Source organism: Nyctereutes procyonoides, unplaced genomic scaffold (genome assembly GCF_905146905.1).
Source record: "Nyctereutes procyonoides isolate TBG_1078 unplaced genomic scaffold, NYPRO_anot_genome, whole genome shotgun sequence".
Classification (NCBI taxonomy): Eukaryota; Metazoa; Chordata; class Mammalia; order Carnivora; family Canidae; genus Nyctereutes; species Nyctereutes procyonoides.
Window position 1 is genome coordinate 13,780,301 of NW_026575145.1, and position 24,809 is coordinate 13,805,109.

The 24,809-nt window shown below is 39.5% G+C and overlaps 1 protein-coding gene across 2 annotated transcripts in view; it reads right to left on the reverse strand.

The window, feature by feature from the left end:
- NPAS3 (neuronal PAS domain protein 3) overlaps window positions 1–24,809 on the reverse strand; it is an 841,608-nt gene that overhangs the window by 222,778 nt on the left and 594,021 nt on the right. For both annotated transcript variants that reach the window (XM_055309019.1, XM_055309018.1), the window contains one exon: window positions 14,302–14,391. In XM_055309019.1, the coding sequence (XP_055164994.1) occupies window positions 14,302–14,391 (90 nt within the window). The remainder of the gene's footprint in view (window positions 1–14,301; window positions 14,392–24,809) is intronic.

A 24,809-nucleotide genomic window follows, 5' to 3' on the forward strand; every position in this document is an offset into this window, starting at 1 on the left:
CTAGCTCCAAACTCCATTCCTCAACTTTTCTCCACCAGAAAAGCAAGAAATAGTCCTATTTATTTTTCAGGTTCATGGTCTTCACACTACCAAGCTTATGCTTTTGAGACCTGGGTTCAAAGATTATTCCTCTTTTCCATCTTTAATATATCTTTTCTACATGTCTAACTTCTCAACCTAATGGTAAAGCCATCTAAGTTTAAAAATGAGATGTGTCAACCCCACGTCTCCCTCAGGTTACTTTGCACCTTCCCCTTCTCCTACCCAAATTCTTTATCCCTGCACTTCTTGGAGAGGCTAACACACCTAATACATTTGTACCTCTCATTCAATGACCTCCTGCATTCAGCCTTCAGCCTTCAGGGTGTTAATGACAACATTCACATCACCAGGAATCTTCTAACCAATGGATGTAATGGCTTTTCCCTGTCCTTGTAGTATTATAACTCTTGGGCATGCAATCACGTCCTTTCTGAAAAATGTGTTTTTCTTTGACCTTCCTAATGACAACTTCTAGGTTATTCTCAAGGGAAGAGACTCTCCAGGGCACTTTCTTATCATCTGTACTTCATTTTACATACCATCTTCTCTTCCTCTACCTGTCTGTAAATTGGGATCTTCTCAGAGTTGTTTTCCCAGTGGTCCCTTCTTCCTTCTCCTTGAACTGCAAATTCAAGATCCTTAGTAATCTCATCTACCTCTTTCAGATACAGGTACACATCTATGCTAACTCCTTTCCAACCTGTAACTATAAACCCATTCTCTCCAGCTCTAAAGGCTATGTATCCAACAGATGTTCTATAAGTTTTTCAAATACCACACTTCTAAATTGGAACTAGTTTTAGAAATGCACTTCCTCCCTGCTTCCCATCACATCTGATCAGTCACCAAGGCATTGATCTTACCTGAAAAAGGCCTCTCAAATCCATTCCCTACTCTTTATTTCCATAGGTGTGTACCCTATTGTGATTCATTTTTAATCTCTTCCTTGGACCATTTATCTGTCTTTTAATTAGAAGATGCCATCATCTTCTATTTTTTTTTGGGGGCCTGAATAATATTTTTTTTTCTGAAGCATAGATCTCCTATTTTCACTTTTCCCTTTAAAACATTTTATGGCTCCCCAGGGTTTAAAAGGGGAAAGTTCAATTTCCCTAGCTTCCTAGGACCTCCTTTCCAATCTGGCCCTCTCTTAACTTTCGAGATGCATCTCTTATGGTAAAAAATGAGTTCACAGATATGCCTCCTTTTGTCTGGAATACCACCTTACGCTTTTCCATGTGGGAAATGCTCAGCAAGACCTGACCTAAAAATCATTTTTTGGGGGCAAATCCTTTTCAAACTTCTCCAGGCAGGTAGTCATTCTTATCCTCTGTTCCCCTGGTCTATAGTGCATCTTTTTATTATAATGTGTGACATTCATTATTCATTAAGATATTTGACATCAACTATCTATAGGTCACTGCGGGTTGGCTGCCATGCCTATGGCATCTTGAAGACACTAGGTCCTTGAAGACAGGAACCAGGCCTAATAACATCCGTTTTCAGGACAGTTTTGGACACATGTGGACCATTCAGTCTTAGCTGAATCCTAGCATGAATGGATACACATTAATATGTGGCAAATGTCACAGGTCTCCTGGATTTAGACCCTTATTATTGATTATTGGCCTTGCTATCAAATCCTGGAAAATTTCTAATAATGTTGGACATCTGAATTTTTAGACAGATCCATGTAACTTTACCAAGGTTTTCAGAAGTTCATTTATACACAGTGGCATTGTGAGAGTACCTATTTTATGGTTCTCAGCAGGATACTCAATTGCTCCATGCCTCAGTTTCTCTTAAGCCATAAACCTTGACTATTTCTACTTGTTAATCACCTAAAACTTTCCAGAGGTAGGTGGCAATAATGGTTAACAATGAGCGCTGTGGAGTTAAGTGGGATGGGTTCAAATGCAAGCTCTGCCACTTTCCAGATGTAGGACCTTGGACATGCTGTTTTACTTCTCCGAGCCTCCCTTTTCTTATCTATAAAATAGGGATAGTCTTATGGTTAGGAGCATACATTTTAATGGTAGGAAAGTGCTTTGAACAGTGCCTGGCACATGGTAAGGGCTTTATAAATGTTATTTATAATTATTGTTCACTGTGAAGCTATAAATAGGAGCAGAGAAGGTCCACAGAGTGACTGATACAAAAGTTTCACAGAGAAGGCAGCAGGAACACACGAGTCGATCGTACAGATAAAACAGTTCAGAATTACTTAGAATTCTACACATTTTCAGTGTGTTCATACTTTTTAGATCCTCACACACCTTATAAAAGGTTTGGGAAACGTAATAAATATGAATTGACTATGTTTAAATGTCTGGAGTCAATAAATTCAGTATTTACCCTCAAACATGAAATACCCTTGTTAAAAAGAAAGTCAGTCTGTCCTTTGAATTGGCCCAGAATAAAAGGGTAACGGCGAGGTATCTGGGAGAACTACAGTTATTGACATCACTGACCTATAAACATATCCCCTTCAGCGTGATATACAGCACTTCAGTACCCTTGTTTTTCTATAATTGCTATTACCAAAGCCTTTCAATTTCAAGTGCTCAAACGAGAGCAATTCATATTTCAGATAATCTGCCAACGAGGAAAACTAATTTCAAAATATTTGATCATAAAAGTTGTCCTCAGCTTCTACAGAGATAATTTAGTCAAATAATATCAGATAATCTGAGAGCAGTCTTAGCAGGAAATTGCCCCATCTACGCAGCCTCCATTTGCACTTATATAAATGTACTGAAAGTGTAGGAGACTTTGACAGCCTGCCATATGTGATTTCATTCCAAAGCCTACCTACTTTACCATCAAAAGTTATATCCTTTGAAGCATTGCCAGAATTACTTTACCCCAGTAGATATGCTAGATGTGCCCTTTAAAAGCCATATTATTTCTTTCCTACTCTGACTAGTTCAGGGTAGCATCTGCTCAACTAAATTCCTTTGAAGGTTAAAAATAAAATAGCCTACTTCTTCCAGGCTCCCCTCCTCCGCCCCTACCCTAGTGCTTAGGAGAAAATGTCCAGTGTTGAATGAATTTCAGAGAGCACATGTTTTAAAGAAGAAGGAGCCTGAGAAATCGCTCCTTCATTTCACACTTAAGAAAAATTAAGATCCGGGCTTCTGGAAGGTCACTTGCCTGATTAGCAGCAAAGGCAAGACCAGGACCAGGTCTCCTGGATCTAAGTCCAAGGTGGGCTCTCTGGCTTCTCCAAAGACCGAAGGGCTATTAGACAAAAGGGATCAAGAAACTGACAACAGAAACACCACCAATGGACTCGGTGTTTTCATTTTACAAACAGAAAATGAATGCTTGGGATTTCATCTCCAGGAAAACATTTGCTTTTTAGAAATAGTTGTACTTGGCACTCTCTCTCCTCAGGGCTGCTGACAGTTGCAGTCAGTTATTATACTGTTGTGACTTGGAAGCTGATGCCCCCAAACAGATCAGAATTAGTAACATCGTGATTCAGGATTGTCTATTTTCCCTTCAGCTTGCTAATCTATGCTTCTTTTATAATTATTTTAAAAGGCACTATCTGATTTCCTGAGCACCGCCCCAGGTGTTCTCGGTGATAATGAATGGATAAACATATCATCCCGTGTCACGGAGCAGTTGTGACATTTTAGAAATATCTTCAGTTCAACTCTTCTAATTTCAACGTATGTTACACCCAAGGTTGCAGGCCTGTGTTTTTACTAAAGAGCTGAATGAGTCCCAGTAATTGCATGATTTACTTGTCTGCTCAAGTGAAAAGGTTTTGAAATGTAGTGAAATGGCACAGTCGTTTCCTGGTCTTTGCAAACCCTCCAATGTCAATTTTAATTAATGAACTGGAAAAATTATGTTTTTTCTTTTTTCTTTTCTTTTCTTTTTTAATTTCAGGGAATTGGTTCTCAGTCTCACCTCTTATTTTCCTCTAATTTGCATCTTCTGTCCTGAGGGATGTGTAGACTTTTGTCATTCCCACAGATATGTAGACAGGACATCACAAGCATGCTAAACCTCTGGTGAATGGCGGCTTGAAATGATCCTGGCCAACTAGAGTGCACGGTCTGATCGTCCGAACCAGGGGGCTGCAAATAACACTCCTGTTACACTGAGTGACTGAGGCTGATCCCCATACTTGCTAGGAATGGTGAGCCCTGCTTGCTTTAAAAAAGTTATCTGCCAACAGAATCTCATTTCCACATAGTCATTTTTGATTGATCTTAAAGTGGAATGCATCTGAACACTTTAATTTTTGTGCCTCTCTCTTTCTTTGACAACCCCCCCCCTTTGATTTCATCAAGTAGATAATGATTCTTTGCATGGATATTTAAAAGCAAGAAAGAAATTCACCACTTAGAGGAGCACTTTGCAATACAAATAATTTTTATTTTGTCATTTAGCAATTTTGCTAGCCTCAACATTTCTTAAAAGAAAGCAATTCTATACTGGTCATGGGAAAGAACCAGAACTAGCTAATGCTATCATTCCTGTTTTCTGGAAACAATTCTCAGTGTTTCTCCTATGTATAGACAAGTACCTTTTGCACAAATGTTTTTTAAACTCAAGTATCAGGTTTAACAATTAGAGACTTTGATGAACCAGATTTAAGCATCTAATAAATACAGTAGGAACAAACACTTAAAAGTCCAGACAGACTTCAGAGCGATAGTAAAACTCAGAGATTCATATATGTGTTTATGCTCCTTAAAGCCTTAGCTCTTTCCTAATCGAGAGGCAATCTTCTATTGTTTCCTTGGCAAAGCATTACTAAAAGGGACTGCCTGTGGTTCTAAAGTTAGGCTCCTACCGGGGAGAGAGGCCAAAAAGGAGGAGGCTGCTTGATACACAGCTTGTTTCTCCAAAATGAAGAAAAAAAACTAAATGGAATGTCTGGTTCTCTACCTGAATTCAAATGCTGCACTTATGACAGATTTCTGAGATCTACAAAACGCCACACCTGGCACACAGGTATTTTTTTTTGTCACTCCTGCCCAGGGCCAGAACTCGTCTTGAAAAAAATCCAATCCAAAACCACTCTTTTTCCTTCCCAGGGAAAAGTCCCTCCTGCACACATTCTCTTGCTCTCAAAAAGTTTGCCTACTTATTGAAATTAATAGATTTACTCTGCCAGCGTATTACAAATGAACAGCATCAGAGGAAGTTTTTGTTTATTACTGAAGGTGGTAAATGGACAGTGGACAGAGGCTGAAAGGGGAGGAGACACCCGAAGGAAAACCTAGTTTGTTGTTTTGGTGAATCATTTTGGAAATTATTTCAGTAGACAAAAATGCAGTAGGCATAAAAAGCCCAATCATAAAGAAAAGAAAGCAATTTATACATTCATACACATATATAGGCCTGTACATCAAAAGATGCTCTGAATCATTGGAACAATTGCTATCAGTCTCTTTAAAAATGACTACTTAGGAAAAAGAGATTGCATCTTTGGACTGTCATCCAAAGGGGGCTGAGGGAATAAGAAGGATAAAAGCCACAGGGCATTTGTTGTCTAAAAGTGGCATCGATTTTCAGGTTATCAGCCTAGTTCTAAAACTTATGCAAAAACCTAAAGTCAATTTCCTTATTATATTCCAACTGAAATTATCGCTGAAATTGTTGCCATGTTACTCCTGTCATGAAAACCATGTCTTCTTATGTAAGAGCTAAAACCCAATATAGATTGAATGTGTGTGTGTAGAAATGAAATTTGGATTTCACATGAATTTAACGATTCTGTGACCCCCTTCCCAAGAGGTCAAGTTATTTCTTATTCTTCATATGAGCAGTGTGCCTTTGCTCATCACTCTCACAGGGTCCAGGCTAAGTGAGGAAGGATAGCTGGTTTAGGTGTGGAGGTATTCTTTTGCATATATTGCCTATGTAAGCACCACATTATAGACAGAAATTATCTTTACTTTCCAACTTTGCATAATAAAATAAGCCATTAAATTAATACCATATAGAAAATACTGCTTGTCAGGCAAAGAAATGTACATTGCTTTCCAGAAAACCGGGGATATTACATTGCCAACGCCTGCATGAATAATACATGGGTTAATTCAGAAAAACACCATTTCATTATTTAAAAATGAATAAATTACAGACTTAGAATGATGACTAAATTTTCTTCTCCATCTTACTTTTGCTCAGCCCTCTACTTTAAAAACCAGAGTGAAAATATCATTCTAGCCACACAAATAAAACAAGCTGGCTCCTCAAAAAGTATTGCTTTCTGCCTTTACATTTCCCAAGCCCATAAAATGAAGACACTTCATTTTCTTGTTTTTTCTTGATCATATGAACTCCAGAAATTAAGAATCCATGTAAAAGGTTCTTCAAATTATCAATTTGAAACTGGTGAGCCTATGTTTTATTGTCTTGTGATGCTGTGATACAGCCTAACTAGATGAGCCCCCTTGGCAGGCAGGACTTTCTGTGTTTTAGTCTCGGTGCCTGGTAAAATATGTTCAAAGGAATAAATAAGCGGACTATAATTCTCATGTATGTTGATGCAGATTTCCTTCATTTTCTTTCAGAGACTTTGGTTTACTCAGAAGGCCTGTTAAAAATTGGTCCCATTTGGGGACTGATGAATGCATGGAAGAGAGAAAAGAAATGCTCCAGCAATAAGAAATTAATTTCGAGTTAAAATAAGTAAAACATCCTCATGCAGTGCATTTAGGCTGAGCATAAAGTGACAGCCAGCAGATTATTCTACCGATTTCTAATGCTGGAAATTCGGATGGCATTTACTAGCATAACCTTTCAACTCTGAGCACATCAATAGAGGCCGACAGTGGCTTGAAATATGATTCCTTGCAGATAGCATATCCTCATTCATCTGACTGTGCTGCTCTGTGCTCCACTGCACAAACAGCGTCTCACCCACTTCTGAGAGGACACTAATAAAAAAGGCATCAATTTTCAGCTCTAGTACTACTGTGATCTCTTTATATGTTCGACATCCAACATTAAATTAAAATGCTGTTATAAATCCTACTTTCTGAATCTGGAATGAGTGTTGGGTTTTTGTCGCATGAGATTGCAGCAAATCTTGTCAAAAGCAAGGAAGCACGTCTTGTTCACTCAGAATTAATGTTGTGGATGAAAGAAGGAGGTAAAAGGGGTTGAATATGGTGAACTGAGGGTGTCAGAGCCAGTGGGGACTGTAGCTTGAGGGTGCCAAACCAGGCAGGGTGTTTGCTGCTTTCAAGAAGTGGCTAATCAAGAATTGTAATTACCAACGACAAGCCGTGTGGCAGGAAGATTACTGATACACAGGCAGGCGTGCGCGCACACACACATCCATGTATACCAACAGAAAAACTGGAAGCATAAAAAATTGTCAATTATTCCTCTCCGGCAGAAAAAATATTTTGTAAACACCAGTGGTCCTGAGGAAGCCTCACCGGATTGCAACGAATTCTCGCAACAGAGGCTGCCACTGGGATGCAAAGCCCAAGAGCACAGGGCGACGCGTGACCTGGGCCTTGTGTCAGGATTACATAATTGTAAAGTAACCAGAGAAACCCCTCGAGTCCCTGGAGGGTGAGGAAACCACATTATTAAAAATGAAAGGGGTGGACTAAAAACAGTTTCAGAAGCTTTCCGTGTGAGGGAATCAAAACAAAACCAAAACCAAACCTTGCGAGGGAGAGAGCAACTGGCCAGCATTTCTCATTTTTCGCTAAAGATGGGAAAGCACTGTGGGGGAAGGTGAGGGGATTCTTCTACCCTTTCTGATAAAAAAGATCCTGCTAATCTAAGGTATCAGCAGGACCCCCCTGACCTCAAAGGTAATAATAAGGTTTCAACAAAGGTGTGGAGCACAGAGCCACTGTGTCCTGCTTGGCTCATTCATAATTATGGATGAAATAAAGAGGCGTGTTTGCCTATTTGAGAGGGTGGGGTGGGAAGAAAAGGGGGAAGAGGGAGCAGTTCAATATCTGGATCGAACAGAGGAACTTTTTCCCCAAAGGATCCTGCCGGGAGGAACCTTGACATGCACAAAGTCAGTAACGTCGACAAAGTTGCCCTGGTGAGAACGATAAGGTCACCCATGGGATTGCTGAGATTATCTCTGTCAAGCACTCGGACAGCATGCAGTCAAATGATGCATCATGCAGTCATTTTCGGGGGGAAAAATCAATTTCTTCACCAGGTCGCTATTTGCTTTTCAAAGTGCCCTTGTAGGCCTTCACCACCAAGCATTTATCAATTTAAATGTTGTAAATTGATAATGTGCCACTGGGCCTTGTACTGTTTCTGAATTATTTTGATACTTATATTTTCTCAATAGTCTCTAAACCCTCAGAGCTTCCACATTCAAAAGGGCATTTTTCTTTGTTACACCAAGAAGTGATGAACTTTTTATGATTAGTACAGGAGAAAAATGCAGACTTGCTGGGGAAAGAAAAAAACAACATACAAGCTGCTGAAAATTACACATTTTTCTTTTCCTTTCTTTTTTTATGTTGAGATGTGTTCACTTGAAAGCCTTTAAAGGGGGGGGGGTGTCACAAAGCAGTATGTGGAGGGCTCCATGTATTCGTTTATTCAAGGAACCCAAGTTATGTGAGAATTGCCTAAAATTAGAACACCAACCGAAAAAATGCTAACACGTGGCCCCATTATGATAAACCCTGTGCTGCGCTGAAATAATACCTTTTTTGTCTTTATATTCCAGCTCTCTAGGATGTGATGATACCAAACAAGAGTAATAACTTGTAGGGAAAGCTAATGTTTTCTTTTTTTTTCCACCCTACTAAAGCAATATATATATATCTTTTACAAGCATGGAAGCGAGAATATTAACCACCTACTAACCTCAACTTGATTTGCATTGAAAAATGTAGAACGGAAGAGTTGAGGGTGTACTTCGGAAAAGCAAAAGAAAGACATGGCAGTTGCAAAGCATCTTTAACCTCCAGTGATTTATTGGCCCTCAGCCAAGTTATCAGGGGAATCTAATTCTTCTTTATTATTCAAATAAACCACATTTGGCACCATGGTTCCCTTTCAGAATAGCTTCACAAATAGACTGAGCTCTGTCATTTATTTGACCTTGTACTTGTGTGCTGTAGCTGTAATTTTATTTGCCATTCTATATAACAAATGCAGCGAAATCTAAAATATGGAGAACAACAACAGGATGGGGAAAGGAGTTGGTGGTAAATATATCTGCATGGCTTAAAAAAAAAAGACTAAATTTAAAATAATCATTCACCCCTTTTCACCTTCACCTGTTATTAGCCCTTCTGTCCGCAACCACCCTTCCCCTTTCAGCAAGCTGCGTTGGAACCAGCCAATTTGTAAGCTTGTGTGCAGCTACCTTCTGGCTAGCTTATGACAACGAGGACATATCTTCCACTGGGATGGGGACTGGGTGAGAAGTGACTCAGGCAAGCTGGTACCGGAGGTAGTTGGTGGGGAGTTTAGGGAGCATCTCAAGAGAGTGGTTAGCTGGCTGCAGGGTATTTTCTAATGATATCACAGTGTAAAAATCTGTTAATTTCCCAGTTTGCTCTAGATCCTATTTTATTTTAAATAAGACCCTGTGTTAAATTGAAAACATTTTGCTGGTACAGGTGTGCATCAGAATCATCATCTCTCACCCCACTTTCAAGGAAAAATGTTTAAAAAAAATAGGAGTACTCTTTTATCCTCTGGTTAACTGAGACCCATGTCCTCTGCCTCTGGCAACTATAATGTTAAACTTCTCATTAGTATTTAAGAGAAAATGCAGGATTTGTGTATGGATGAGGGAAAGCTGATTTATAAAAGCACATAAACCATCAAACTGGTCAATGCTATTATAAGGCTTGGATGTTTAGAAAATCACTCAGAATGATTTTTGGAACACCAACATCTGAGGGGGAAAGAGTCTCCTGTCTGCTTGTGAGATCTGCAATACATTTGTTCATATTTGTTACATGGTCAACACAGCCTTGCTCTGCATATAAACTCCAATGGAAGCAAATAAGTATGTCATAATCTACAAACTAGCCCCTACAGAGATTGTATCTGAGATTTATTTTTATACTTCAGTCCCAGAAAATCTTTGCTTTCCTTAGGATGCGATGCTTTCCTGATTTTTTGATGAATAGCTGTATTTCTCTTTTTGCTTTGGTTACTGGGAAGCTCATAGCTAAATGTGAAGCTTTAATCAGACTATTTATACCCTTTCATAGAGCATCTATTGTGTTCTCCTGCTACATGGTAACAAATGACTTATTTTTGTCTTTTTTTCCCTTATACCCCACCTCTATTTTGCCATTATTTTTTATTATATGCATTTATGTAAACTAATTCCTTTGGTATAAGCTAACAAATGACTATTTCTCCAAATCCTATATCAAACTAGGACTTTAAAAAAATTATCATATAAAGTCTTTTGGATCCTTTGGTGATTATGCCCCTTATACCCTGGAAGAGATTTCATAAAATCTGGCTATGTACTATTCCTACACTTTCAGTGCTAGGGAATACACACTGTTACCTTTCTTCATTTTCATTTATGTTTAGTCTATGACAGCTACAGAGTAGAGTTTTTTTTAGCAGCTCTGAATGCTATCACCAGGTATAAGAAGACATTTAATCCCCACACAAACCAAACTCAGTATTGATATCTGGGGCTCTTTCTTTAAGTATAAGTCTCCACAGTGAGCAACTGGGAATTAGCTTTACCTAGGGAAGCAAGTCAACAGCGCATATTTCTATCACCTGAAAACACAGCTCGGATGTTGAGTTAAGTACGTTATCTCTGGCAAAGTCGAAAGGGCTGCTGAGGAGGTTCAAACATCATCACAGATCCCTTCATTCCCATCATCCTGACAATATGAAAATACTTCAGAGAGAATAGCCACCACACATATGCAATGGTCACCAGGAGCTGTTGCACTCAAGGGAGTGTAGGGGAGAAATGCACTCTGTGTCTACATTCACACTACAGAGCAGAGCCCAGAAGTATCTCTACTTAGTTTTCTCACAAGGCAAAATATAATCCTAATTCTTTCCTGAACGCAATCTACTTTAAAGCCACCATATTTATTTACATGTTGAAGGAAAATAAAACCAAGGAAGGGATATTTTGAGAGTTACAAACGCAGATATAATATGCTCTAATGAACTGACATGCTTGCGATATCCCTCAACAACTTCACAACTTCACTGGGTAAGTCTTTGATGATAGTTATGCTTTGTCTTTTTTTTTTTTAATTTTATTTATTTATTTACGAGACACACACACACACACACACACACACACACACACAGAAGTGGAGACACAGGCAGGGAGGAAGAAGCAGGCTCCGTGTAGGGAGCCCGAGGTGGGACTCGATCCCCGGTCTCCAGGATCACACCCCGGGCTGAAGGCGACGCTAAACCGCTGAGCCATGGGGGCTGCCTGCTTTGTCTTTATTTAATGAAACTATTTTAAAAAAGGGCCCGAGGGATCATAATTTCATAGACTCCTTATATCTGACTAGAATTTGATGGAATAACTTCTGAGCCAAAGTTGTGGGACACAGTGTTTGGTTTGCATTCAATTAAGGGTATGTGAGTGTGTGAGTGTGTGAGTGTGTGTGTGTGTGTGTGTGTGAAAGATAAAGTATGTACTTACTTGAATAACTTTGAGTATATTTTATATAGCATGTCACCCATGAGGACCCCATACCCCAACACTGAAGAAACATGAAAAGGGTTAAGTGTCAAGTACCCTACTAGGACTTCAAACCTTAACATTTACTGGGTTGGAAATCCCTTCCCAAAGTTTTGGCATAGATTAATTTATTCTCATTTTTTAGGCATTTCAAAATATACTGCACTCTTATCAGATTATTTTCACGTTAATTCGGAAGTATTCTTAAACTTTAGTTTTGAATGCTAAACACCTACGTCAGCATATGCAAACATCACTTTCCAATTACTTAGACTTCATCATTTCAGTTGCACAGTGCCTCCAGATGAAGACCTCTGTCTTGTACCTCACGACAGTTTCTACCTGCATGTTCCACCATTGCTGGCAACACTGAACACATCTACCACTGAGGGTACAGTGCCTGCTCCTGGGTAAGTCAAGATGCTGACTGCTGATATACACTTTAAAACTCATCACATAAAAATAGCAGGGAATGGCTGCACAGAAGGTGCCAGCTACTGTACCATGTCTACACAGCTGCTTTCTTCTGCAGAAACCTCAATTATTTTTCTCCGATTTTAGGAAAAGATTGACTTAATGTTACAGTAGAGAAGCAGTGAAATACACTGCTTTCAAGAAGAAACCAGCACAGGGTTAAAGCCAAATTTTTCTTGAACAGATGATATTTCAGATGGCCACACTATTCCAGATGCATCAATTTCCTTGAAAATCCAATCCATATATGTGCATATGCTGTGCTGGCAGGAGGACTGACTGAAATGGCCAAAACCCAAGAGCTAATATTCTTTTGGCCAGAATAATGCAATTATTATTTTCCTAGCTATCAGTCTAAGCATACAGAGCCATCTGTTATGCAAAGCAAACATACACATCTCAATTACAGAAAATGCAGTCGCCTTGACAGAATTTGGATTACACCACTAACCAGGGCTGTAAAATGTGTTTTGAGCTAGTATATAATGGATGCTTTTCAGGAGTTCCCTAATTAGCATTTACCTGCTTAAACTAATTATTCATCCTTCTTCTTCACTGGCTTATTAAACTTTGTTGGGTACTCTGCATAAAACAGATGAATATGGGCACTGCAGAACAACAAACAGTGGTGTTTCCAGTTCTGTACAGTTTGAAGGAACATAGTGGCACACCCATCTCAAAACTGGAGACTCTCAAAACTAGGTCCCAAACAGATTAAGACAAGGCTTAAAGCCTACTAAAGGCTATTACGAAACCAGAGATTTCAACAAGATGCAAGAATGCTAATAGTGAGTTAACAATAGCCTGGTTTGTAGAATTTGGTTTGCTAAAACCCACATAAAACAGAATTACTCTATAAACTATAGCCAATAGCTTGCATGTCCTTCAAGGAAGCGTTAACGGACCCTCGCTTGGATTCTCAACAGTAAATAATCAAATTTGGCAGCATTTCTCCTCCTCCTCCAACCCTCCTCAGATGCCAACTATCTTTCTTTATTATTTCCCAATGTCGTTCTTGATTTAGCTATTACCCAGCAAACTCACTAACAGCCAAAATGTTCCAGCCGTGCTGGATGCCTCCTTAGAGTGGTGCCAACTTTCAGAAGCAATGAGTCTGGGGTGGGTCTTGCTGAAGAAGAGAGAGAGACAAATCTTATCTCTATGTTTAGCTCCAAGGGGCAACTGGATGAGAAGTAGATTATCCAACTTGGCAGCTCATCACATACACACAAAATCCCTCCCACCGAGGCTGTGTATTCCTCATGCCAAACCACCAGATGAAAAGGGTCAAACTCCGCCAATCACCTGTGTGGGCACAAATATCCAGATGTTTAGTATTTTTACAGAAAAAAAAAAGCCCACATCTGGATAATTAGTGGAATTGCAAACTTTTCTTCAGGGGATGTTGGCATTCTAGAGATGCCGCCTGTGTCCCGGGATCTGAACCTAAGTAAAATTTGTGTGTTACAGGGAGGATATCAAGAACTAACCTCTAGGATTTTGTCCCCTGCCCCAGCTGCCTCCTGTCTTCTTTTCTCTCAACCTCAGACAGACACGTGCGAGAAATTAAACCGCACATCATGAAAGGCGATCTTATTTTATGAAATTGTCTTTCAGTGTTAGGAAGCATTTGCAAAGGCAGCAAAATATATCCTTGCTGGAACCCTCCCTGCAACACATTTTAATGGTCTCTTTCAGCATTTCTTGACTCCAAATGACTCCCTGTCATTGTGTCAGGTCCCAGGATAATGCAGGGTACTCTATAAACATCCAGTAATAGGACACAAGGGAAGCACTATTAGTGTGTCCCTCTCCTACCGGGCACAGAGGTTTCAAAGTTCAAAACAACTGAGGGAAGAAACTTCATTTGTTCTCAATAAATTAATAATGATCCTTGTGGGGTGGGGAAGGGGGGAACTAAAGTTTTTGAGCACAGGTTGATTCCGAACATTCTGAACGGACAGAATTTTCTCACTGACTTTGCGAGAAGAGCCAGGTAGGGACCATTAAAGAATAAATTTGATACTTCATGCTAAGCAGAATATCCGTTGAAGAAGGCAAAGTACGAGGCAGAAGGAGCCTTCACAATCACCGTCAAGAATCTAAATTGTTGTACTTACTTGTGAGAGGCCTAGGTAGATGGAGACGGTTTCGGAAATGTACAAAAATTTTCCTTCTTGATTTAGTGCAAATACAAAGCCATCCAGGGACTGCAGAAAAAAAATATATATTTAAGTTAAAAAAAACATGTGATGGAGATTTAATTAATAGGGCAGGTGACACAAAGCAACACCTACTGAATTTAAGACCCCTTTTTTCTTCACATCTAACAAACGCCCTAAGATGTTTCACCATTGCCCTGTATGGGAACAAACTCAAGGTCTGAATGAAGACTACAGGCTTTCCTTTATTTTGAGGCCTTCCTTATGTCTCTGTCATTTTGATCAAGATACATTATATTCATGTACAAAATTGGGTCGTGGTGATTTTACGAGCTGTTGCCTTTGTTTTTTTTTTTTTTTTTTTGAATTCAGTAGTTTAAAAGATTAAATCAGTCAGATTCTCCATTAAAGAGCTGAACAGAAATGGAAATTATAATGAAACAAGAGAAAAAAAAGGTCCGTATATGAAGAGCAAGTAAAATCACCACTTGAGCTACTGTGGACATCAATAATTTGCTAATTAATAAAGGATTATACCCTTCTCAGTACCACTGCCTATTGTGGTAGAACAAACAGGAAAAGTCAATACATTATGGGTGAATGATTATAGGCTGAAACCTTACAAAACTGTAATCCTTTTTTGCAAAATTCTGCTTAAGTTTTATTGTGATAGATCTAGATTCTATTAGAGTTCCTGAAATGGAAACAAAAGAAAGGGGGTGGGGAGAGAAGGAAGCTACGCATCATCTGTGACTCCTGAAACCTTTGTCTACTTTCCAAATGGAGGGTTGCATTGTCAGTTTGACGATCTGTGTAAATCATCATGGACTCCAAATGCAATATACCACTCAAAGGGAGAGTAAGTACATTTGTTTTAAATTCTTGCAATTCAAGTGCATTTTATACCCTCAATCCTCCTTGTCTTTTGTTTTGCTTTATTTATTTATCTTTAACTAGGTAGGTGGCAAAGTAATGCTTGTATGGGAAGAGAAGTTTCAAAGATTAGTGGTTTTTACAAAGGCTGCGAATTTGGAAAAAACAGGAAACCCAAACTGGGAACAAGGTATGTGGCAACACTAAATTAACGACATAATTTTTACACATGGAAAGGTGGAAGTAACATGTAAAATTCAGGTAGAAAAATGGACGGTCTCAAATCTCAGCAATCATTTCAGTTGCCTAAAATACTGAATCTTTTTTTGGAGCTCTAAACGTATATGTGAAATATACATATTTTCGTATTATATGTATGTAGGTACATGGAGGGGAATGTGTGTGTGTGTGTGTTTGTGTGTGTAGCATAACATTTGGATTCCATGCTTCCTGACCCATTTTCAGAATCCTACTGGTCAGAGACTGTGAGTAGCACCCAACCTCCTCTGATTAGGTGGGTTGCGAAAACACTTCAAAAGTCACATTACATGATTACATTACAAATTACATGATACACAAGCTTCCGGTCAGGACATCGTCCATTCATTAAGCAACATGTGCTAGGCAGTTTACACGTGTTATCTTGTAATTTTCACAAGTATCAACTGAAATAATTATGTTATTATTTACATTTTATATACAAGGAAATTGAAGCTTAGTGAAGGTAGGTGACATGCCTGACTCTAGTTAGTGATGGAGTTTGGGTTCCAAGTCTGATAGTCAGAATTAATGACAATACTGACTCCATTAAAAACAAAGGTTCTCTGATTGATATTAAATTAATATCAGCTTTTCAGCTTTTCTGAAGTGAAACTATACTAAGACGAGGCCTATGACTTAAATATCAGCACTTGATTTTGAACGGTTTGTTCAGATGACAAAATCCCACTGTTAGGAGACAGCCAGGAAGTGAGATGACAGGAGAGTCCACAAGTCCGTCCCATAAGAGGTCACCTTGTCACCTTGCTCCATAATCTCTCTCCTGGAATCAGCTATGGGACAGGGAAAAAAGGCTGTTCAGTGGACTCCTTCACTTTGATAACACTGACACCCACTCGGGAGCCTGGTGAGAGCCAATCCTCCAAGCTTGGGGTGTGGCACAGCGTTTGTAGAAGTTTGGGAAGGATCTTATTTCAACATGTCTTTACCTCACATAAGACATCTTCTGATGGCTCCCCCCCCCCTTATGAACCTTCTCCATGGACAGGTTTTCCACCCAACCCAATGGCCCTGCCCTGCCATACAATCATAGAGAACTGTGTGAGCCATCCTCTCGAACCTTAAAATGCTTCTGTTAGATCTGAGAGAGAGAGAGGAGACAGGAGAACTTTTCATGGGAACAGATGGCAGTTGAAAGGCTGACTGAGAGAAGAAAGGACCAATGAAACTGGCATAGATATAACCTCCCATAACTCCAAACCCTTTACAGGTGAGAAAACGGAGGCACAGAGATGTTGAATGGTTGGATTAGACCATACAGTCGGCTGGTGGCAGAGCTACGACTAAATCTGCTGTACCCCAATAATACTGTTAAAGTGTTGATGACATTGTATGGTCCTGACTGGCTTATCCAACTCTCAAATTTCAAACCAGTGGGCGATGTCTTATTTATCTTTATCTAGCAACAAGTGCTCAACCAAGACTTAGCAAATGCAGTTCTATCTCCAAGCTCAGTACTCCTTCCCCTGAGTCACATATGCTAGAATGACTAAGAGGGATGGAAATTATCTTCTGCAAAAGTCCTGGTCATGCAGCTATTAGAGTATTTGCAGATTCTGATGCCGCAGATGTCTGACAGAGTCTGAGATATCTCCTACCATTTGGAAGATCAGAGTTAGATTAGATTCTTTTGTAGTTCTCCAAAACATCTAGTGCGGGTCATTTGCCAGTCACACACATCCTTTATTTTCTCACTAAAAGGGATTGTGATTTTATAATGTTAGGTTCCTATCTCATGTATTTACTAAAAACGGTAGAGGATGTTTGGGCATCATAGCAAGGAAAAAAAAATTTCTGGAGGCTAAACATCTGATGCTATTAAGCAGCAGTGATCTAAGAACTGGCCAGTTTTGTTTGGCAAAGCAGAGGCTCTGACACATGTTCCAATTTCCTGGTGAGATTAAAATGAGTCTATGTCTACATGACACAAAGCATCCAGTCAATTCAATTAAAAATAACAGCCAATTTGGTGTGGGAAGAACACAACTAGTCAGATTAGTTGTTTGTCATCACAGATGCAAAATAAAACAAAAAACTAAACTAAACCAAAAAAAAAAAAAACCTGGTTAGCCATATTTTTTTTTACCTTTATATTTATCATGCCAATTATATCTACAGTGTGAGATGAATGTCCAAAACTCAGATGTGAGTACCTTTCAAATAAGGAAATGGGATATGAACCTGGTTCAGCAGCAGACTGGCAAGGTTGTTCTTCACACAGCTATTGCCTTCTGACTGAGGGACGTCCCTATCCATAGTTAGCTCTATTCTGCTGCTTAGAAAAGTTTTAAGAGTAGCACCAATATTGGTTTAATGTATGTGTCTTAGTCTTAAAAGGTGGCAGGTGGAAGGAAGCATTCAATCAGTTAATCTTGGGAACTAAATGTGATTAATCTGAAAGTTCTATGGAATTTTGAAAAATTCTGAATCAAGAAAGCTACTACATTCTGAGCTTTTTCAATCACTGCAGGCTACTTTTTAATTTTTTTAAAACTGCCCACTGTTTTCAACAGGCGCCAATTAAGATTCTGGGGTCAAAGGGTTAATTACATCTCCTTACTCACTATGTAGAATTTTCTGATTATTAACTAAGGTTGGATTAAGATGAAAAAGAACCTACACAAATGTTAATGCTAGTCCCTCCTTGAGAAGATTTATTATAAAGCCATGCTGAAATCTATCTGCTTTCCTCAAAGCAGATGGAGAACAAAATCTTAGAAGAAACAGTAAAACAGAGATTTTAAAGGCATGCTAGTATCTGATTTATCAAGACAGTTTTCTTATTACTAAAACCAGTTCTTAGCCATCCTGACAGGGCTGATAGGAGATTTCCTTTGTCACATCCTCGTAAGTCTATGAGGTACACATGCAGGAGGGAGGCTTGGAGTCAGGAGCTACAGCATCTCTGAATAATAATGCCTGTAATTATAATTTATATCCCCTGACATCAGTGTAACATATAAAGTGTAAGGCACAGTTTCTTAACCCGGAAAGCTGAGGGCCTCTAACAGAATTTGTCAAATGATGAGGTTATTTCCTTGCAGGGTATGAAACTAACTATAGCTTCATGATTGAAGGTATACTAATGTTTAATGCATTGTGCTAAATGGATTTATATTTGTCAAAGTAGTTTTGTCTCTGCTTCCCCCCCCCCAACATATTCCACCGCAGCCAAATCTCACAGAGTGAAATCTTACTCTGGTGCCCTTATTGGGGTAATTCTCATGTATATAACCATTCTGAGATTAGCAGTTCTTTCTTCCACATTCCAGTGCAGAAGAGAAAAAAAAATAAAAAAAAAATCACCCCAAACTCTTTTCCTATGACCTCACTCCAGTTAGAATGAAGAATTACCAGTAGGCTAGGTTATTTTAATGACAGATTATTTTAAACTAAGCCTTCACCATCTGTTCCACCCCCTAATTATGAATGCAAAAAGAACATATTTCACAATTACATCAGTAAAAAAGTAAGATACACGTGATTTAAATGCATGCATGTGCTCCATGTCCAATGCACCGTGCATCTGTGATGTTCTTCTAATTCAGGCTCAGGCTAGGCAGAAAATACCCATCCATGGTAGAGTGCAGTCTCTGACAGGCTCAACTTTCTCCCTAAACCCAGGCCTTTGCACTGTTATGACAAAATGCTGTTAGAGCAGGAACAGAACATGGATGTCAGCACAATGCAAGCTTGCAAGCCATTAGAGAAGAGTATTTTATAACTGCTAAGACATCTTTGCTGTTAATAAGGAGAGGCTGTATGAGCAAATTTCTTCTGCTCTCTGGGCGATGGGTCAGAACTGGAAACCAGGAGAGTCTGCTCTGGAATCATGCCTCCATCATCATGAAAGAAGTTGAGTGAGTAGGCAAAGCACAGAAGAAGCCTGGCCTGAGGAGTGAGGACAGGACTTCAATACCTATCTTTCCACTCTGTTTTGGCAGCAGATAAAAGAGTTAGAGAGAAAAAAATGTTTCTTAAATTTTTTTGGCCTTTAGATACAATAACACTTTGATAGAGCTCATTAAAATGCCATATTGCCCTCTGATTGCACTCAGGAGGTGATGCTATACTGCTCGCGCACACACATGTGGACTCCCAGCAACTTCAAGGAGCCTGGGACGATGCCCAGAAGTGCCCACATGTATCTGTTTATGGGGAAGAAAAGTTTCCCAAATTTTGTCTTTGCAATCTGAGTTGTAACAATCAAGCACTGTGCAGAAACAAAAGCTTTATTTTTAGAACTAGGAATCTAAGTCAAGTATATTTTCTCAAAGTGGATAAAAGCAGACATCAAAGGTTTGGGCTTTAACTCTTAGGAATCTTCCAGAGCTTTCTGGCTTCCGTGTCTCTTCCTTTGCCCCCTCCCCACCACCATGAGTCAGTAACATGAGAGGGTATAGCACAGGTTCATGTCATTATCATGTACCCAAAGCCACATGTTCTCCAATCACAACCAAATTAGATTCATTCAGTTGCATCTGAGCATTTGCCCACTAAAAAAGAATTCCAGAACAACAAACCTTGGTGCCTCAAAACACCTCTCCTAAGAGTTTCCTAAAACACATAAATCTAAACATCTTAGGTGAGAAAACAGTGCAGAGAGGCACAGACGGCCTCTCTTAGTTCTTAGAGGAGAGTTACCAGAATAAAAGGAGAGATGTTGAGCTAGTGAAATGTTAAAACATGAAAAGAACAAAGACATCTGCTTTCTGAGCAAGGAGATCAGGTTTTGCTTCTGCTCATTAAAATTCCATTTTGTGGAAGCTGTGTATCAAAGTGCTGACCTTTTTTCTCTGGGATGCTACTTCAAGCCTTACGTCCAGCCTTGAGGGATGTAGATTTCTTCATTTGAACGTCCACCAAATGGACAACAGAGTCTGGTGGAAAGACAGGGTGTAGCATGTGGTGGAATCACACGTGTGTGTCTCTGAGCCACCAGGGGCAGCACGTGGACCCCACATTATCTGTGGCTGGTCCTGGGAGATTGGGACTCCATGAGGCATAAGCGATAGGTGTCCATGTGCTGCTCACAAGCTCCTTTGCCTCAGGGAGAGGACTCCCACTACCTATTCTAAGGCACAGATACTCACTGGAACATTAAAACGTATCCTTTTTGTGTATGTGGTATATTAATTCACTGAAACATAGGCTCTTCAAAATCCAGGAGCTAATTCCTTATTGTGCATCTTTCCTTTTTAAGTCAGAATTGTCTTTTCAAGTTAAAGGAAGGATTCCCATGCCAGCAGGAGCAATATAAACATTACACTGCACTAGTCCTGAAAGGCTGAAAAATGTCACTGCTTTGCTGCAGGTACTCATGGAGCTTGGTCACACAGAGGGCTCCAGGAGTATTTCAAATTGCCTGCGTTACACAAAACAGTACAATGAATAGATAATAATTTTTTTCATTAATTTATTTATTTTTGGGGGGAAGGGCAGAGGGAAAGGGAGAGAGAGAGAGAGAATCCTCAAGCAGACTCCCTGCTGAATGAAGAGTCCAGGGCAGGGTTCAATCTAATGACCCTGAGATCACAACTTGAGCTGAAACCAAGAGTTAGGTGTTTAACCAACCATGCCACCCAGGTGCCCCTAGAAAGGTACTATTTAATCCTACTTTTCAGATAAGGAAACTAAGGCCCAGAGAAATTAAGCACACTGCTCAATGTCACACATCTGAGTATGGTAGATCTAAGAAAGAAGGATCCCTCTATTTCTTCCTGATGCTGAGACTACCTGCTGGGTACTTTAGTTGTTTCACACCCCATCGGAGCTGTTCAAACTCTGTGCCTCCTCCAGCATTTGTTTCCACATAAGCGATTCTCATGTTCCTACTGTTTAAGTGTGATGCATTCAGAAACTGACTGTTGACTCTGGGATGCTTACTCTGTTGACTGCTTACTATGCACTGGGCCCGAGCCACCTGAGGTTTCCCAAAGTGGAACAAGGACCCAACTCACAAGCTGCTTGCTCGCTCGCTTGCTTTCTGTCTGTCTGTCTTTATTTCTTTCTTTTTCTTTCTTTCAGATTTTATTTATTTATTCATGAGAGACAAAGAGAGAGAGAGGCAGAGACACAGGCAGAGGGAGAAGCAGACTCCCTGCGGTGAGCCCGATGTGGGACTTGATCCCAGGACCTTGGGATCCTGACTTGAGTCAAAGGCAGACGCTCAACCACTGACCCACCCAGATGTCCCACAAGATGCTTTCTTAAAGAAAAATAATCTGTGAGGTTCGAGACTAAGCAAATGAGCAGAGCTGGAAATCAACTTTATAAAACAAAAAACTGCAGAGCAAAGGCAGTTTCCAGCTTAGGATATACTCTGCACGAGTGGGGCTCCCTGCCTGAGATCACTAAGCTCCATACATGTAATATGCGGTTTTTCATATAGAAAAGGCATGGATTTCAGCTTTACTGAAGTAAATTGACCAACAAAATTGTGAGATATTTAAACTATCCATTGTGACGATTTGCTATACAAACACACGGGATTTCTCCCACCTAGGTAACTGATACAGCTATCACCTTGCACTTTTATATTTTTGGAACTTGTGAATGCATAGTCAAGAGACTGCTAGACCTTAAGGAAATTCTCTTGTGTTGGAGGAAGGGGCTAATGCCTAAAAGTAGAGAAGGGACCCCACAGTGAACAAAAAATTGCTAGGAGAACTACACCTCCTAACAGCAACAGCCAAGACAAGCCTTGAGCGCATATACCAGTGGGCCACAGGGTTGGCCAGGACAAGGAGCCCGTGTCCTGTCCCAATGTTTTTTATTGAGACTTAGGGCTTTTTTCTTCTCCCTCTGGCATATTATATGCTATTTTATGTAGAAGTATATTATTTTCTGTAAGATAACTTTACAGGAATTTATTTTACAGTCATGTTTGCTTGGAAGTACATCCTCGATAATAACTAGGTAGACTCCTATTGTTATTTTTCTTATGGCCGATTATGACTGAACCTGACTGTTTAACTGGGCAGTGGGTAACTTTAAAAAATAGGCTCCTTAAGAGAAAATAGTAAAAGCTTTGTACGTGTATTCCTGTAGGTAAGGAGTTTGTGTCAGGGGTAGTAACAGTGATTAAAGAACGCTATAATGAATTTAGCATATTAAAAGACCATTTAGAGACCTCAGATATTAATCTGATGCATTCATGTGAGTTTTATTTCAGAAAACATTTATTGGTATCTCTAGGGAAAAGGTATTAAAAACATTTGTACTGAAAGGAGCTTGGTTTTTACAAATACAGTTGCCATGGATTGAATTATATCCACCTAAAATTTGTATGTTGAAGCCCTAACTCTCAAGGTGACTATCTGGGGACTGGACTTTTAGGGGATAGAACTAAGATTCAATGAGGGCATAGGGGTGGGTTCCTAATCCAATAGGACTAACAGCCTTATAGGAAGAGGGAGAGAGAGCTACCTCTTTCTCTAAGGGATATACCTGGCAAGGACCATGAGAGGGCACAGCAAGGAGATGGCCATTTGCAAGCTACAAATAAAGTCCTTACCAGAATCTGACCATGCTGGCACCTCATCTTGGACTTCAAGCCTCTACAACTGTGAAAATATAAATGTCTGTTGCTTAACACCCAATCTATGTTTTTTGTTATGGTAGCCTGAGCTAAGATAGAAGTTTAGGAATTCTGGTTGGGGAAAACACGTGGGCCTTGAATATCTTTAGGGTTAACTTCAGGAAATCACTGTAGCTGGATTCTCTCTTTATTTATCATTCATATAATTAATAATTGATTTTTACTATAACCATATAAAGCTATAAATATGATGGACGGATAAGAGAAAGTAGTGTTTAGTTCCAGAAATTGACAATGCTTAGTATTGTTTTTGAAATCTTTTTCAAGTAATTGTACCTCTTCTAGGCCCTATGTTTACAATACTGAAATCTTTATATTGGTTTTCTGTGCATTTCAAATGCTTAGAGGCTACATTGCTTCATTGCCTTAGCTCCATACAAAGCAGAGACACACATTTAAGGTAAAATCAATTATTCTGATGCAGTTGAGAACCTGGTGCTGAATGATCTTGGGATAAACAATTGGGTTTACCAATTGCTATGGCTTTCAGTCGCTTTTCTTTTTTTTCACTGCTGTTGGCTACTGAGTCTTAGTGAGAAAGACCAGCATATATTGCTTGCCCACAGAGCTCTCATCTTATTCAGGGCTTCAAGAAAATGCTTCTGCTTTTATCCCCACATGCCTGTTTAACACACATGAAGCAAAGGAGATTGCTGTTTGCTAACATACTTGCATAAACACAAAGTTTAACGACTCATGTCCTAGAAGTTTTCTTCAGAGAATCTCTACATGATATCCTTCAAAGGAGAGCAGTTCAGCATGGGAAATTTGCTAGGTGTACATTAAATGACAGTCTAAGTGTGTGCAATTAAAAGCGGTATGCTTGGCTCTGGGTCCTGCCCTCTGCCGTGTCCAATTCAGGAACAAAATGAAAGAACCAGACCAGGGTATGAGGTTTTTGGTGCTGGGGATTTTGTGGGATAAACACATTAGCAAAGAAGGAAATTAAATTAAATGACATTGGAGTTGGCTTCCTCTTTCTGATCTACTACAATGACTATCATGACTGAAAAAGAATTCATAGCCATCACTGAGGAGTAACTGGCTATTTTACTATTTGAATTTGAGGATCAAATGATGCTTTAACCTAAATCTCTGAGATTTAATAGGAATCATGGGACTGAAGTTGTCTACAGAGAAGCGCAACTAACGGAAACAAAAAGATAAAGTGTAAAGTGACTACACTGAATATAAAATCAGCTATGTTAAGGTAATTTGAAGAAGGCAACGAATGTATCTGCCTGGGGAAACTACTGGGCTTACTGTCTCCATGCCTTTCTTACCCACCATCTGAGGCAGCAAAAATGACAGACCAGACTCAACTCTTTTCTGTTGAAGTTACTTGACTGGTAAGTCAATAATCACTGCGATTTTTTTCTTTTAAAATAGGTGTTCAAATTCGTCTGAAAAGCATTTGATATAGTTCTGTTTTGTCTTGCAGTTTTTACTAGAGTAATGTATGGTGGCGACAAACAGCAAATTAGATTCAATACAGAAACTCACTAAATGGGCAATTTTTCAGGAAAGGATGTGTTCTATTTATTTTGAGTTTCCTAGGTACTTAGAGATAAATATACTTTAAAGGTGCTCACATACACTTTTACAATTAACAAACAGGATGGACCATTTTATGGAGCTAAGAATGCCACCATATTAATTTCTCAGGGCAGAAGGAGGTGTCAAAAGTTTTTGCCCATACAATCTTTCCTTTCCC